Here is an 18,121-nt window from a genome sequence, read left to right on the forward strand (position 1 = left end):
CATCAAATCATGGCTCCGCCAAAAGCGCGCCAGCGCCATCAGGTGGGTCTTGGTGGTCAGAATTATAAGCTCCAAGCAGATTGGGTCCATCCAGATACAAATGCCAATGACCGGGTGGAGCAAACAGCAAACTGGGTGCAGAATTTTTGCCCCACAACGGTTTGCTGAGCAGCATCATCACAAAGGGTTCGTCCCAGCAACATGTTTTTTCATTTATTTCCTTTTACCGTGTAATTGGGGGGTGTATTGTATACGAGATATATTTTTAAAAAATAAAAATAATTTAATTTTTATAAAATAAATATTGAATGTGCAATAATTAAAATAAAATTATATAAATAAATTATATCTCAATCACATGTTTTTAGAAAAAAAATTGTATTACCAAATATATTATTTTGAAATACTTGCAATTAAAATAAATAGTAATAACATATTGTTTATATTTTTTGTGGTAAGCGCGTTCTTTCTATTAAATATCGGTCCAAGGGGCGCAATAACAGGAAACCCTTTAGAGCTAAAATATTTAAAATTTAAGGCTAGTCCAAGTCCACGTATTTTACGCTAGATTTCCACTATACGTTATTTCTTATTATACGTTATTTCTTATTCATTAAATGTAATTAATCTTAAGTTGCAATCTATTTATATTAAAAGTATTATGTCATTAGTATTTAACTGTAAAACTCTTTAGGATTACAATATATGATATTATATATATTTCTATGTTGTATATTATATATTTTATAATAATGATGCTTGGACGTCAATCGTAATACAGATTTAAATAAAAATTAAAATACTAAATCCAAAAAAGGTGACAACTTTAGCTATTTTAAACTAAACTTTAGATCATCATTTTGAAATATTTAAATAAATTTTGAATGATTTTTATTTGAGTGTGCTAGGAATGCTGTTGTTAAAAAATGTTTTTATTTTGAAGAAGTTTTTTATTTCCTTAATTTGGTCTAATCTCTCGATTTTTACACAAATATTACAAATATATTTTTTTGTAATAATTTATAGCAAATTTCAATAAACATTAAATACACGAGGATGACAATATAGTGGAATACATGAGAATCACATCGTCATATGAATTTCGTTCACATTACATCATTATCCCCCCATTATCAACGACACTTAACAAACATATATTTATAGACAAAAAAAAAACAAATAACTATTATAACAATAAATTATATAATTGAACCCAGTCAAACATAATTATAACAAGTCATTATGTACAACATACAAAATGTTTTTTACATTATTTTTTCAGCAACGCAATATAATAACAATATATTTTATCGGAGTTTTGGGTAGAAAGTAAATTACAACTATGGGAAGTTTTTTAAAGGGAACAACGCTATTATAAATGTATAATATAGACGAGATACGTTTAAATATCAAAAATATATATATTTTAACCTTATGCTGAAAAGTCAGGGATGGGGTTGTTAAAAAATTTAATCGTATAAAAATTAAAAACAAATACCGAATGCAACAGTTGGAAAGTTACGCCTTAATATTAGTGGAATACAAACATTGCTGAAAACGTATAAAAATGAAAATCCATCAAAGTCGACTACTTTTTTTTCTTCGTTATAAAACTGTACATCGTTCAGTCAATCTTGAATCCCGTTAAAATATTAAATTTACATACCGATACATATGTTATATAAATTTATATGTATATATGCAACATTTACATTGGTTTTTAAATCTCATGAACTCTTTTGTACAAGGCACCATATATTCTGCTCTCATTTTCGTAAAAATACTACTAAACATATTAAAAGCGCAGGAAACAACGAAACAGCACATAAACGCTTCTATACCATTCTTTCCTCATATTTACATGTTTACTAATAAGCGTCAATTTAATATATGTTAAGTATAAAAATATTTTTTCGAACGACTGAAGAGGGGCGAAAGTCCTATTAGCAATTGACAACGTTAAATAGTTATTTATCGATTTTGAAATGTTATAATGCGAATTTTGAATTTTCTTAAAGAAGTATTTATCGTGATTAATATTATTTTTTAACAAGAAGAGAAGATTTTAATTTTATCAATTATAAGTACTGTCGAAATTGTGACGAAAATTATACGTTACAAACGAGCTTTAGTTAAATTTATCAGTATATAAATAACTGTACACAGTACATACTATTTTATATTTTAGACAAATGCTTATTTTCGTTATTCATATAATAATGCAACTGAAATTTGGGACGATTTCAAAATAATCATAACACGCTAACGCACTCTATAGATCGGTGGGTTAAAAATATTCACAATTGTGCGTTTTATAAATAAATAAATAAAATAAAAATGTACCTTTTGATCATAATTTTATGTCACACACATATATTTATATTCAGTTTTATATATTAATAAAATTAAACAATAAAAAAATCAGCACCATATAGCGATACAAAATGGATGTATAAAATTTAACAAATCGTACTTATATCATATATATTTCACAATTTACAAGTGCAATCAATACATATAATAATTGTAAAAAATATATATTTATTTATATTACGAATCGTTTGTACAAAACAAAAGGTACAATCAGTACAATTAGGATATATGTACGTACAATAAATAATCAAGAGTCGTTAAAAAGGTACGCAAGTATCTTATATGAGTATGTCTCAATATTAACTTTTGTTTTATGTATGTACAAATATTACTCTGTCTTAAAATCTATGAAAATGTGCACTGCACTACGTACATTTAAAAATTCATATATAATTCATTCTCCATTTCCACAGAAACGCTCAAATCATCTCATCTTTGGAGGAGTAAACGATAAACGATATTTGGTTTACATTTTAACGAGTTAATTATGTAGCAGTCAACGCTAACAGTTTTCAAAATGATCGCAAATCATAATATACAACGTCTAACATCCAACTCTATGTACATGAATCTAAAATAAATTAATTAAATTAATAGGCACAACAATTAAATAATCTATATACAGCCTTAGTGTAGGATGATTTGTTTAAAAATTAATCATGTAATATAAATTATCATTATATAAAAATCGTACAATCTATGCACATACACCATTCGCTTAATCGAACATTGAACTTTAATCGTATATTCTAAAATAACAATATATTTATTAATCAGAGTTATATATCTATGCAATATAAAAATCGTTTCAACTTAGAGATCACTTAAACCCATACGCTTGTCGATTTGGGCGTTTTACAATAAAATAATAATAATATAAAAATAAGAAAATTATTTGTAAAAGTTTCAATAGGGGATCACAGAAATATAAATAAAAACGAAGATTAGATTAACGAGGGCCATCGTTGAATCGTATATCACTGGGTTTACGTGCATTCAATGATTAGAGGTTGGTTCGACTCGATGACGCTGGGTCTCGATTCGTCTGCTGATCTGGGTGGTGTGTAGCGGTGGTCTTGCTGTTGATTCGATGGATGGGATTGGCTTTGAGGCGGTTCTTGTACTCTGGGGTGATGATCCTGCATCGAAGGATGTGGCTGATAGTCCATGTGGTTGGACATCATAGGGGGCGGTCTTTGAAGAAAGCTCTGTCCCAGCAACATGGGCAACGGGCGCATGTCGAAAGGCTCTTCCGGACTATCCTTGCCAGGTGGACCTGCAAAACAAAACAAAGATAAACGCGTGTTCGGAGAAAGTTGGCGTTGACGACCTGCAGTCGGCTCAATGACCCACGGAGCGACATAAAGCACTTTCCCTTGTTATTCGCAGATCGTACCACCACTCGCGGTAGGATTGGAAAGCTGCGCGAAGTCGTAAGTGAAAGTGGCAGTGTCGAGGTTCACCGCGGAGCAAACGGTCGTATTTTAATGTCGTGTGATGTGTTGTGATATATTTACCTAAATATTCAGTGTTAGCCGCGTTCGCCATGGCCAGCTCTTCCTCGATGTTATTCGGCTTGCAGCTGGTCGTTTTCCAGTGGGTCCTCAGACCGGAAGCGCTGATGTACTTCTTATCGCAACCCTGACAGACGTACGGCCTATCGTTGGTGTGCAGCCTCTTGTGTAACTTCAAATGGACGAACTGAGTGAACTTCTGCAAGCAGAGATCACAGGCGTACGGCTTCTGCCCCGAGTGCAGTCTCAGGTGAGTCTTTAGATTAGAAGTAGACGAGAACCTCTTCTTGCATATATCGCACTGATGCGGTTTTTCGCCAGTGTGCACCAAATGATGTTTTTGCAAATGAGCCAATTGCGTGAAAGATTTAGTGCAGACGTTACACTTGAACGGCCTTTCTCCCGAATGCGTCCTTAGATGAACTTTCAAATTCGACAGTTGTCCGAACGTTTTGCAGCACACGTTGCATTCGTAGTGCATCTTTCCGTCTTTCTTTTTGAGCGGATAAGGTAGGCTCCTGTATCCTCTCGAACCCTGCGAGTTAGGACTCAACGGACTGCAACTGCGCGTGCAAGATCCGCCATCGGGACTTAAACTTCCGTGTGGAGAGGGTCTAGACGGGGATAAGTGTTGCAGTGGCGGAAGTGGTTGTAGGAGATGTTGATTAGAATTTTGTAACATGCTCAGTTGAGAACAATTCTTTATTGTGATAACACTAGACGTCGGATATTGCTGGTGGTGGTGTCCGTTTCTTTCGTAATTGTAATGACTTGAAGAAATCGGCGGAGAGTGTGAGTTGTTGGGTGGCGATGCGTTCATTTGCGTCAGCATTGTTGAGTTTGGCGGTGAATACATGCTGTATCCGTATGTGGGCGATGGGTGGCTCTCGTACCTCGTCTCTCTGATCTCCCGAATCTCTCTAATTTCGCGGATTTCTGTCGCATGAGGAACTACTTGATGAGTGGGAGATGCGTACATCAGCGCCGGGGGTTGAGGAGATGGCGCTTGATGGTTATTGCGGGGTATGATAATCTGCGGTCCCAATGGCATAAGACTAGGCAGCGGGCTTGCTAAATTTGAGCTAGAATCGGGGCTACATGCGTTACCGTACCTCTGGCTCTTTTTGTATGAATACGCCATTTCTGTAGGAGACGTCGGTGGAGGCGTCGCATTAGGTTGTCTCCTATTTGAGTCATTATTGTTCGTATCTAAACGATTTCCCGTTAGTATCGTCTCCAAAATGCTCGAACTAGGCGGCGTGTATCTCAAAAACGCTGCCGGAGGCGGCGGAGATGTGCTTTCCGCCTCATAATAAGGCTTATTCAAAGGTACGACCGTGTGTTGTGACGATTCTAAAACTATAACGGTAGACGTGGCCGGATCCCTTCTAGGAGGAGACGGCGACGAGAGTGGCATTTCTTCGTTCACATCCTCGGCTATAATCAGTTCTTTTTCGCTATCGCAGTCGTTGTCTTTGTTATTTTGATAATGATACGCACGCGGCATCTTGATCTTTACCTTCCTGAATTCATTTCTCTGAATTTCTGCCATATCTACGCCCTTCTGTACGATCACCGTGGTCTCTTTGGGCGCGTTGGCTTTTTTGGAGCAGTCTAATACGTAATTGTTTTCCGAGTCTGAATCGCTCGAGTCCTCGGGCGGCGTGAAGCCGTCGTCGTGATAACCGTTGCTGTGATATCCTTCGTCGGATCTCACAGACCCGTCCTGCGGGGTCAACTGGTGTTGGTCGTAAGGCGCAGGGGGGTGGGAAGATTCGCCCTGACCCGACACGTGCGGAGGGCTATCTTTTTGTTGTTGTACTATAATAGTCGTTGTTTCTCTGTGGTGAATCCTAAGCGGAGATTCTTGTCTTTGGTGCATCATTTCAGGCGAGAGCCTCTGATCCCTCTGATCGACCATCATCGGAGCTTTATAAACGTGAGGCGGAGAAGTCTCCCTTTTGATCATATGCCTCGGAGTCGGTGAGGTGCGGCGGTTTATAACACGAACGATCTGACTGTCGTGCACCCTCAGCGGCGACCTATGAGGAGATCGCACTGCGATTCCTGGAGACGTCGATTGATTGCTGATGGGCGTCACGGGGCGCTGGCTAGGAACTGGAGATTCCGGTCTCAATAAATCCTTCGGATGAGCCAGTCCTAAAACGAATTTCATATGATTGAATGCGATCTCGGGATGCACCGGCGCGGGAGGAATGCCATAATGCTTCTTGATAGTCTCTTCCTTGCCTATAAACAAAATAAAACATTAAGTGCGCTGTAATAGCGATAAGTTATACAATTACAAAAAACTTACAAATTGTATAGGTGGCTCTCTCCGGATCGATGTCATACCCCAGTCTTTTAGCAAAGTCTTTACAATACCACACCATGAGTTCTTCATTCGGCATTATATCTCTATATAGGCGTAAAAATAACGTTTTAACTTCATTGTTATTTAAGATCAAATCTTAAATTACATAACAGTACTTACCTTATGGTATAAAAGTAAATGTGTTCTCCATGTTGGCAGGCGGCCAGGTTCATTACCGAAAAGGAATAGGCCGACGCCACATACCTCATCCAATTGGCCATACTCGTGTCAGATCCATCCAAGTAATAATAATCATTCTCTTTGAATATCTGTGAAATATTAATAAAGTTATAGAATCATATTTATTTTAACGATAAAATTATAATGTACACATTCAGATAGGGAGCTACTGAAAAATGTGCAATGTTTATATACAGATGAAGCTCACCATTATATTTCCATAGGTATGATGCCTAACAGTTTCCTGCACCTGAACCAGAGAAAAAGAAAGGATAGGACTTAGCATACTATAGAGAAAATAGATTCAGTATTTCGTCTAATAAAATACCAAAACCACCAAGCGTTTTATATACATACATGGTTATTTATATTTATATTAGTTCTTTTATTATTCAGTAAAAATGATACATACCCTCCAATAATACCTCCATGATATTTTGTTATCGGGGTAGTTGGGTGTTCTAGTGCCTTCAAAAGGACCGAATCTGGTGCCTCTAGGGATGACGCCGGTGCTCCAAACGCCCTCAGTCTGTAATTAAAAATTTAGTTAGTATAATTCATGCTTTTGGTGGGTGGGTCTGTGTTTTAAATAAGCACCGGTGTGTTGGGCGTTGAAAGTACTACCGATGGCTTCAGGGCCAGGCTCCTGGGTAGAGTTTTCTCGGCTCGGTCAGGAGTGCCTTGAGGACAAGGCACGTCGGGCACTATGTACACGGTGAGGCGCTCGTAGTCCGCCTCCCGAAGGTTGCATATCTCTGGAACGTCGTCGCGCTCCGGAGACTGCGCCTGATGATGCTGCCCGGTGCGTTCCATATTGGACTGAAAAAAAAACAAATAAAATCATGTTAGAACATATGATCCGTATTGTCATAAGATGTCTCTTTTCTTGCTGGTCGATATGCGGGGGCGTCAACTTACGCCAGTGACCCACTTTCCTCCACTGCGCTTTTCATACTGCGCACTACCGCTCGCGAGTGCATCTGTGTGTGTCGGGAGAACTAATCGAAAGGACCACCCTCTATCCTGCCTACTAGAGAAAAATTTCGATTGCGCACTACAGTTTACCTTGAGTTAGGTCATGATTTTTTTTTAAAATGACACGCAAGATTAGCATAGTCGATCTTGAACTTGATGAGTTGAAAATGAATTTGCGTCGCAGCTCATGATCATGAACGTTACACGGTGACGTAAATAAGAGGTCAGGATTGCAGCGCTTTCAATTTCATTGACCGTGACCACCTATGGAAACACAGGTGGGTACGAACTGCATAAAGAATAAGGTCATTATGATTACTATTATTACGTATGAGATAGCATCGCGTGCGCCATTTTCATTTTCATTTTTTTTGCGGGCTATTGTTTATTTATATTATAAACAATACGTTGCAGTGTCAATGCAGTGTTACGTAAACAGCGGTAATGGATTCATACAAAGGTCAGGTGTGGTCGGCAATGACGTCACTTCCCAATTGATTGTCAAGGCAAAGCTCGCGTCAGCGGTCGTCAACTGACAGCTAAAATGGACACATTTACGAAACTAACGATTTTTAAAACGCCGGTACACACACAGATGAACGGTAATGCGTTGTATGTATCACTATATTTATACAATGATGTACCAGGTTTAATATAAACTGCAGATAAACGTGTGAATAATTCGATTGATAGAAAAAAGGCACTCTTGTTATATTAACATACAAACATAGACTCCTTAAGCCTTTGGAGTCCTTTGTCCACACGTATCGGACATTTTTTCTAAAGTTATTTAAAATTATATCCACAATTTAATAATATTATAAATAAAGCGTATTTTAAATATTGCATTTATTATATTTATAAATATCTTAATATAATACAATAAAATAAGAAATTAATAAAAAACAATCTTATAAATAATAAGCTTTTCTCTTCTAATAGGATTAATATTTGTACATTTTTTTAATTAAATTTCATTAAATTATAAAAATGAAATTTCAGTAAGAAAATAAGTTTCAATTAAAAAAAATCTAATAATAAAAAAATAAATGAATATATTAAAAATATATTTTTCAAATTGCTATAATACTATTTATCAGGGCTGTGGAGTCGGAGTAAAAAATTGACCGACTCCAACTTATTTTTAAGTTTTTCAATACAAAGAAACAACTATTTTAAAATTTAAGAATAATTTAATAATGCACTGGAAAAAGTAGATAAAATTAACCGTGCTTCAAAATTGAATGTCAAAGAAGCAATAATCCAGAAATCGTTCAAAATTCAGTTTTGACCGTCACTGCGTTACCACCAACGCAAGTCTCAGCAGAAATAAATAAATAAAATAATTAAAAATAAATTTAAAATTTTAAGATTATTTTACCAAAATTTTTAAATCGGACCTTGCGAAAAAGTCGGAGTTGGAAAAATTTCCAACGACTCCACAGTCCTGCTATTTATATTATAAATATATAATTTACCCTCTAAAATTAATTCTGCCAAAATATACTATAATATAAGAAATGTTTAATTTTTATTATATTTAATGATCATTAAATTATTTAATTAAATATATTCATTCAAAATGGCTTGTACTTGAGGCAACAAAAAATTGGCTACAAAGAGTTATAAAAAGTACATGAATATAATATAATTCAATGTTGTAGCGTCTACAGGAAATATCAAAAAAATAAAACAAGTTGCCATAGTAAATAGTATAGTTGTATGCAAGAGTTCGTACAGATGAGAGGGGATGGGGGGAGGGGATAAAAATATTTCCCTCTGTGTTTTAAAGTGCATCTTAACAAAATTGGAATGATACATGTGGGATCGAGGAAGCTATATTTTCGGCATGGTCCTAAAGTGCAACTGAGCATATTTTAAATGGTACTAATTTATTTCAGGAATGATTTTATTAGGTATTCTGATATTTTGATGATTTTCATTTCTCGAGAAATAAGTACAACCTAGCTCGATTTGAATTAATCATAACAATATTTTTCCGTATATTAGGAAAATCTAGGAAAACCGAATTTGTGATGATCGATTGGGAGTATAATTACTAATTCTAATCTCACAGACATGATAGAAATTAAAAAATATTATTAGGAGTACGGGACCCTACGCAAAAATAAAGCGCAAGCCCCCCCCCCCCCCCAAAGTTTTTGCAACGAATAAAAATGTATAAAATACACTAATATAGTATTGTAATTCCAACTGAAATTTCAAATAATTTAAATTTAATCGACATTTTGATTTTTTTAATCACAAGTAATTTTTCTAAATATTAAATCTAAATCACAAGTTATTTTTTTAGTGATTTTTCTAAATCACAAGTATTTTTGAAACATGGACATCAAACATATGCGTCTTAATGGGCCATATTTTTTGTGTATTTTTTTGATTTATTGCGACGAAGACAAACGTTAAGGAACGATTCATAGAAACGACATATTGAAGTTGTTCTGGCCTTTGTTTCTTTTACACAAAGGGTTCCAAGTGTTCCGCAAAATTGCCGGTGGAGTTTTGGTTCGCACAATTTTGATTTCATCGTGTTTTTAAGAAGAATGTAATATCGCAATCTAAAATATAATTTCACATTTTGTGATTAAAATACTATTAACGTCTGTTTTTATTATTTTTTATTTTGAGTACAGACCCCTACGCGAGTGAATCGGTTGCATTTGCATGCTCAGAGCTGGTCTTGCTAAGGTCCATACAGTATTTAAATTAAGCTTTTTGGGTGTTAGTCTAGTTTCGAATGCTCGAATAAAATAAATTTTATAGGTGTTGGATCATAATATATATACCAGTCCTCTTAATTATTTATATTTAAAGCGATTTGCTCACCAGTCTCATGGTTTTCTTGTAGTGTTGTAGTCTTATTTCAGTCTGTCCGCTATCATCACTCTTTCTAATGCGCCAACTGTGAACGAAACAAAAAAACGGTTTAAAGTCTCAAATATTTACTAACAAGTGTGGCAGATCGCTGCGGCACGCCACCATTTTCGTGGTTCGTATCAATTTAACACATTCGTTTTCCACCTTCCGTCAACGCAAAATCACGAAACAGTTCCAAGTGGGCAATTAGCCAAATCTCGGTCACAATTCATTAACCAAAACGACGCAAGCTATGAGGAAACTGAATCACATAATGTGCATGTAGGATACCCATTATATGTGCATGCACATCGGGGATGCTGCGAGATCGATAATAAAGCGAGCCATTCTCGGCTCAATATTTGCATCTCCCGAGCCTCGTTACGTAACTCGGTCGTTTTGTTATGCTAATGTGCTAACGTGGCTGTGTATTTTTCAACGGCGAATGCGCAACATCGCCGCCGATGCGACAATGGCAATATTTAACTTTGAAATTCATATGGCAACACTTTCGATTGACCTTCGCCGAGGCTCGCCTTATCGGGCGGTGCAACTGCACCGTTACAATGTGCATCTGCGATAACGCGTTTTCAGTGCGCAATTGTTCCCAGATAACGCCCACGTGCATGCTCGACTTACGCAAGTTTACGTAAATCGGAAATTGAAGCTCAAGTTCATTATCTAGGCCCACGCGCAATTTGAGTGTCAAAGTCAAGTTTTAAAAATTCACAGCGCAAAAAACATCTTAATTTGGGATTGCCTTATAATACATTTAAAACAACACATTATTATTTTTTAACAGTTGATTCAATATAAGCTTCACGCTTGCATTTTTTTCGGCACATAACGAGCACAGAATCTTGGCACTACTTAATCGATGGTCAAATGTCTATTAAAACATATTTTCTTTAATTTTAATAAATGATTCGAAAAGCTTTTTATGTTACTTCTACTGTCTGGAATTTACAATACAATTTTTAATATAGTCACACATTTACTACCCTTAAATACTTTCTAATATTACGATGCATACATAGATATTAAAATTTTTAAGTGCTATTTGATTCATGACTATACCATTCAGGCACGTATATGTAATAAGTACAATAGCCATTGATTAATTAATTTTAATATTGATTAATCAATTTTTAAGATTGTAAGACAGTAAAAACATTTTTTTTTATTGAGATATGTATATGTTCATTGGGCATTTTGGCGTGTGTTAACTTTGACTTGATCTCTTTGTATTCTCTACCGTTACCGAACTGTTACCGAATCTCAAAATTCTCTTTCTAAAGACCATTGGCAATTTTCCAATCGCCATATAGGACAACGATCTTGTTCAAAAGTGCAAAGATTCTCAAAGCGTGGAAAGTTCCCCTTTCACGTAAATTAGAGACGCGATCACGCGTTCCCTGTGTGCCGTCGGAAAACACAATTTTCTCGTTTCTAGGTCAACGCTGATAATCGTGCTTATCGCCGATCGTTTTCATTGAACAACATAGATGCATTATGCAACCCAAGTTCAATGCTGAGGTCCGCGACGAGCGATAAACCGTTCGATCTTTGGAACTCCAAAAATTATTGATACAATAAATATGCAATGCACCAGCGGATGAGATAAGATGTACGCGACTCGATGTTTAGAATTATTAGATAAAACTAAACATTAATTAATTCCATCGCATATCACATTCGCCTCGATGAGCTCACAAATTCCAAGGAATTCTATCATAGTTTTGTACTTGTAAAGTAGCGTAAATAGCTATTCAAATGCATATCATTTCAATTAAAAACTTCACGCTATAAGAGACAATTTTTCACATGTGATCAGTGATGTGAATTGAAATAAAATTCATTCGACTCGAATGATATTTTATCTTAGCGTGTAATAATATATTTATAATTTATTAATATGAAATATTATTTAGTAAAATTATTAAATAATATTCAGTGTTTGCTGATTTATCATTTTGTGAATCATCGAGGAATTTGCTCTTGAGCTTACAAGGAAAAACTGATGAAAAATGTTGTAACCACACATCTCATGTAAAAATATTGCATTTTTAAATTGCACATTTAATACTAGCCAAACTTAATAATTGAGTAACATATAGCTCAAATTATGAAGTACATTTTATAGTATGTTAGCAAAATGTTGAAAATAAAAATAATATATAATTAATTTAAATATAATAGAGTTAATAAAACATATTACTCTAAAGTAATCGATTAAATAAATAATAATATATTTTCTCATGATTTGTTGAAATGAGTCATATAAAGCATGAAACAATATGAAATAAATTATGCAGTAATTCCATATCAATTATTAAAATAAAATCAATCGGTGAATCATATGACATAAGTACAGTGTTTACGTTATATTATACATTTATATAATCTAATTATCATATTTTCGTTGCATAATGAAAATATTATTACGCGTCAAATGATTATACATCGTTATCAGTAGAACGTCTGCATTTTTATTAGTTCAAGTAAACATCTATATGAAATATTGTGTTTAATTGCAAAATTGTCATGGTATCAATCATAAACATTTATTGAAAAATCTTCCATACACAAAGTTACGACTGAAATGCTTATAAATCAAAACGTAGCGTGCGCTACTAGTAATGGTCGCTGCTTTCAAGTACGAAAGATGACACAGGAAGGTCAGAATCGATAATTGGACATAATTCATAGTAATCGTCTGCTGTGAATATTTTCGATTCCAGCACTGCAGTTTGCGTCATATGAAAATCGTGAAAAATCTTTCAAGGTCTACGTTTCTACGGTTTCGTTTGACCTTTCAGTTATCAAAGGACGCTACGCCGATGGAGCGATTCGATGCGCGTAGTTTCAATTAATTAAAAATATCGTTTGTGCATTTTAATACAGCATTAAGTGCAATGTATGCAACATTACTGTTTTTAAGTGCATTTGATCCGCATGAATCCGGAATAACGTGCAGCTTGTTCGACCTTAAAGAACAGAAGTGTCAATACAAGGCAGATTTACGATCGACGATAAAGAAGCATCTTGAAATTTTATGCTATATATGCACGTGTCTAAAGTTAATCTTTGCCGTTATAAATTTAAAAACAACTTATATTATATTTTAGTATAGGCTGAATAAAAGTGTTAAATTTAAAGACACTTGTGTTTATAATTTTTCAATTAAAATAAATAGCATTATACGTTTATAATGAATATATTTATAAACACTGTTTCGTTATAGAATTACGTGCATATTAAAATGATGACAAAGAACATTTTATATATAAATAATAATTAAATTAAAAAATATAGTACATAATGAGTGTAATTTTGAGTCATATAAAAATACACCAACAAATACATTAGTATTAAAATTTAATTTGCTGTAAGCAAGAAGTATTTTTATACATTTTATTTAGATAAAAAATAATGCAAAATGTATATATTTTTAAACCAATTAGACGATTTTAACTAACTTAAGCAAAGTATCACTAAAAATATTTAAAAAAAAATATATAATTGAAACTGTGGTATATAAATTATTTTAGATAAACTACGAAAGCAGATCCGCGACATAAAAAAATATATTAACTATGGGGTAGTAAATAATGTATGTTTTAGTATCGGTCATAACTTTGGGGTAAGATGGTCTTAATTATGTTGCACATAGATATTGTATATTTAAAGTATGTATGGGATACTATTTTTTTTTATAATATTGATGTTATAAATATTATAGATAAAAATATTTTTAATATATAATAACCCATTCATGGTCTTAACTGCGGAATATCGAAAGTCTTAATTCGTTTTTAAAATGAAGTATGTTTCACATTATCACAAATCATGAATTTCCCAACGCGCGGAAAATCTCACTAGCAATGACTCACTCGAGAGCGACTCGCCGCAGCATCCCGAAGGGTCGGCTCGTTTCATGTGACTAAACGCTACTCGCGCACGTTATTGATTATATTCGAGATGATAGCCGTTATCACACAGCACCGCACTGCATATGCGAAAACAAAAACAAATCCAAACAAACGGATCTAGAGATGGTCAGTGTCAAGTGCAAGATCGTTCATCGTACCGAGAGCGGTGCACGCATCGAAAAGTGCATCGGCTACTAAGTACGATGCTGCATCCACAGATGCATCTCCGCGTTCTAAACTAAATTTGCCAATTGACAGCATGCCAAATAGACCGACAAGGTCGGCTAGCAAACGGAAAAGCGAACCGAGTGCACAGAAGATGGAAGCTGGCGGCTTAACCTTGCCGTGCTAATTATACACCGCGACGAGAAGAAGCTAACTTGTAGGTATACGCCTAGTTATCATGAACGTGGAAAATTCGCACGTAAAAGAGGCTTTACAAAGAGAAAATTATTTTATTAGAATCATTTCCATTTGATTTAACAGTCAGATAAAATAACATCTTTGACTATTTTAGAATATGAATATTAAAGCTTTATTATTGTGTACGTTATTAGGAAATATGTATACGGGTTTCAATTCTGAGAATAAAAATAATTTTTAATTCGCTGTAATATGATTTACATATAAACACATTAATTATGATATAGATAAACATTGTATTCGTTGATGTAGGTTATATTTAGTGGTTATATTTAATATTTTTAAATAAATAATAAAATACTACTTCAAATAAAAAACAGAAACATGTAAAATCACCAAAAATATTATTTGTAATAAAGTATTTGGAGCTAATTTTGTATTAGTATATGCCTAATAAATGTATAAAGATTTTTTATTTATAGCAGAAACTCAGCTTTAAATAATAAAAAATGTACATAATAATAAAATTTTAAAAAACGAGCCTATTAGATTATGGACATATTGGAATCAATTATTTACTGGAAGTGTTATAATACTAAGAATGACATAATCGCAATCATTATTTATGTATTATCGATTAAATTAAAAAAAAATATTTTTAGCAATTGGCAAATGCATCTATTTTAATTATTATAAGACTAGATATAACTAGTTAGTATGGTTTTTCTTAAGATAGTATATTATAAACAATGAGGAAATGTATATTTGCGTCGTATAGAAAGTTTTGTTTAAATAGTAATGATAAGAATATATTATAATGAAAAATAACAATACATAAATATACACAGTGCTCTGGCGATAAGGCGAATAAATCGAAAGCTCTTATAGCGAAAGTGTCTTTGACAGTGTAAGAATGACGTAACTAGAACACATTGTTATTTTATATAAAAGGATATTTATGTTCATAGTAACTGCATTTTTCTGCTACGGGAGCTCAAGGCGCACGCGCGGGTCGTAGTGACCGTGAAAAACTGGTGATCGATTAATGAAAATTTTCCTAAACCGTAGAACGACACTATTGAAGTAATTTTTTTAGCAAAACTAATCCTGAAACAAAGGTAAAGGTTGACATGTGATTTGTCCAGCACGTGGCCAACATAGTTTTTTCACCGGCTACATCACGTGAAGTTGTTTTTATTTTCATTTCAATGTCGCCGAGATAAAGAGCGATCGTTTTGCTATGAATTGCGCAATTACAAACATCCATTAAATATACAATATTAAAATTGCACAAATAGTTTGAGGATCGCACGAATATACCGTGTAAAAAATCATTAATTAAATACGTTTTTCTTACGTGGACATTTGCATCGTACGCGGCGCCATGTTGGATTTTCAAATACGTTTTCACGTATTTATAGACATTGCATTGCAATAGTGCAAGGTCGCTATAAATTATTGATGTGTACATAATTCAGTTGATTTATAATTTTCCGGTGTTTAAAAATAAAATTATTTTTATTATATTATAATATTATTCAAATGTTTAAAAAATATGCACTTGATTTAAAATAGATGAATAACTGTTTTGCTGCGAATTAACTACTTTGAAATTATACGCATATTATTTAAATTCAAATTGAAACAAAAAACTTACGTGATCCGATTCAAATTGTGCAATGTAAAAATAGCGTCCTTCGATTCAAATTGTAAACAAACCTAACACTTGAATTTAAAAAAATCGTCCTTGGATCGTTCAAGCTCGTTTCATATTTGGCCATAAATAAATTCAAATCATATTAATAACACTGCGATTTATAAAGATTTGTCCTTAATATTTGCCCATAAGCGATTCAAATTTAAATAACATCGTTTGAATAATTTGGCCATAAGTTATATAAAATTTAAATTTTGAATATTTTAATAATAACACTTGCGCGATTGGATCTAGATTATAATATCGTCCTTGATGGAAGCTTTTGATTATAACTTTTTTTAAATTATACTTTAGGTTATGGTCGTACATGCGATCATGTTGTTGATGTTCCGTCATGTGTGCGCATGCCGTGCTTCTCTAGCGGCTTGTTTACGTCGTTTGATTGTCGACGGGAGAGTTTTGTTTCGAGTTGCCCGCGTGCGCCGCTGCCGGCGGTCGGCGCTGCACTCTACGCGGCGTCCGGAAAAGCGGCGCACCACTCGAACTCGACGCCAGCCACTGACCTTCCCCAACGGCGCCGAGACGCAGGCGGGTGTAGCAGGGCGCTGCGTTACCGGCCGTGCGCTTGCACTCCGCATCCGCATCGGAAAAGTATCCGCGTCTCTTTCGCGCTCGTCCGTTGCTGTCTATAAAGCGAGACGAAAGATATAAGACGGCCCAAAAGCTTGCGTATTCGACGACAATTTTCCATCAAAACTTTTATAATATTATGCAACTCTGCAATAATGATGACCTAGATTATACATATTTATTATCATTGACATTCAAATGTTTTGATTAATTAGTACAAGTGACCTTAAAGGTTATCACTTTAAATTTTCCGTAAAATCATAACATAGATAATAAACACACACAGCATAATATGACTTGCACAACATGTTTGAATGTAATAGAGCAATACCAACCTTATATTGCAGTGCAACGTTCGGTGTCGAGTAGTAATAACATATTATAACATATATTATTTTTAAGTAATAGACATTTAAGTAATAGACATATATAATTCTATATAATCATAACCAGAAGATCAATATGGGATAAATACATTTATAAATACAAGTAGCCCAACTGAAGAATTTAAAGTAGACTATTTATTGTATGTTATTAAACGCTTTTTAAGCATTTATTATTAATTAGATCTAAAACATCACAAGTCATTCGACACAATGAGCCAGGATTATTTATCAAACGCACAGCACAATAGATACCGCTTTGGCATGCGTCCGGAAGCGACATCCTAAAACAATTATATATAAGAAACATATAATGTGTAATAACAACGTTCACAATTTTCTAATTAGAAAAGTCGTCAAGAAATATAGAACAATGCTCTCTATTAAAGTCATTTTTTTAAACATTCTGTGTATATTATGTATAAATTCTACATATATTCTGTTGAAATAACTGTGACTTATTATACATATAAAGTATATAAAAGACAAGGGTTCGATTTCTATCATATCTAGGAGATCAGAATTACTTAAGATTATAAAATTATAATTCCGATTGTTCATCACAAATTATGTTTACCTATATTTTTTCTAATCTTACGGGTCAGTATTAAAAAAAAGTATAATGAACTTATGCATGGTGACATATATTTATTATAAGCTGTATTAGTTAATTAATAAAATAAATAGTCACTGATTTACAGATTAGATTTTAGGCTGGTATTTCACTACTTACTCATTAGTTGTTGATTTTACTTACCCCGATGTAACGCATTGAGCTAGCACCTGTCATATTTTAACGAAAGATTAACAGTAAATAAATGTAAATAAAAAAACATTCAATAATTGTAATACATATTATAGAA

The 18,121-nt window shown here is 33.9% G+C and overlaps 1 protein-coding gene across 3 annotated transcripts in view; it reads right to left on the reverse strand.

Moving 5' to 3' along the window:
• Positions 1-929: 929 nt before the first annotated feature.
• Blimp-1 (PR domain zinc finger protein 1) overlaps positions 930-18,121 on the reverse strand; it is a 34,965-nt gene continuing 17,773 nt past the window's right edge. Inside the window, exons 1-9 of one of the 3 annotated variants that reach the window (XM_088195184.1) lie at positions 16,613-16,745; positions 10,264-10,339; positions 7,039-7,260; positions 6,854-6,970; positions 6,650-6,691; positions 6,382-6,530; positions 6,205-6,305; positions 3,891-6,137; positions 930-3,649 (exon numbers count right to left, since the gene is read on the reverse strand). In XM_088195184.1, coding sequence (XP_088051310.1) covers positions 3,360-3,649; positions 3,891-6,137; positions 6,205-6,305; positions 6,382-6,530; positions 6,650-6,691; positions 6,854-6,970; positions 7,039-7,260; positions 10,264-10,339; positions 16,613-16,641 — 3,273 coding nt within the window. In that variant the 5' untranslated portion in view covers positions 16,642-16,745 and the 3' untranslated portion in view covers positions 930-3,359. Of the gene's footprint in view, positions 3,650-3,890; positions 6,138-6,204; positions 6,306-6,381; positions 6,531-6,649; positions 6,692-6,853; positions 6,971-7,038; positions 7,261-10,263; positions 10,340-16,612; positions 16,746-18,121 lie in introns of those variants that run through there. The other 2 variants (XM_088195186.1, XM_088195185.1) reach the window with 2 other exon arrangements.

The sequence above is a fragment of the Plectrocnemia conspersa genome, unplaced genomic scaffold (genome assembly GCF_051122295.1).
Source record: "Plectrocnemia conspersa isolate PC_06_02 unplaced genomic scaffold, ASM5112229v1 ptg000010l, whole genome shotgun sequence".
In the NCBI taxonomy this organism is placed as follows: Eukaryota; Metazoa; Arthropoda; class Insecta; order Trichoptera; family Polycentropodidae; genus Plectrocnemia; species Plectrocnemia conspersa.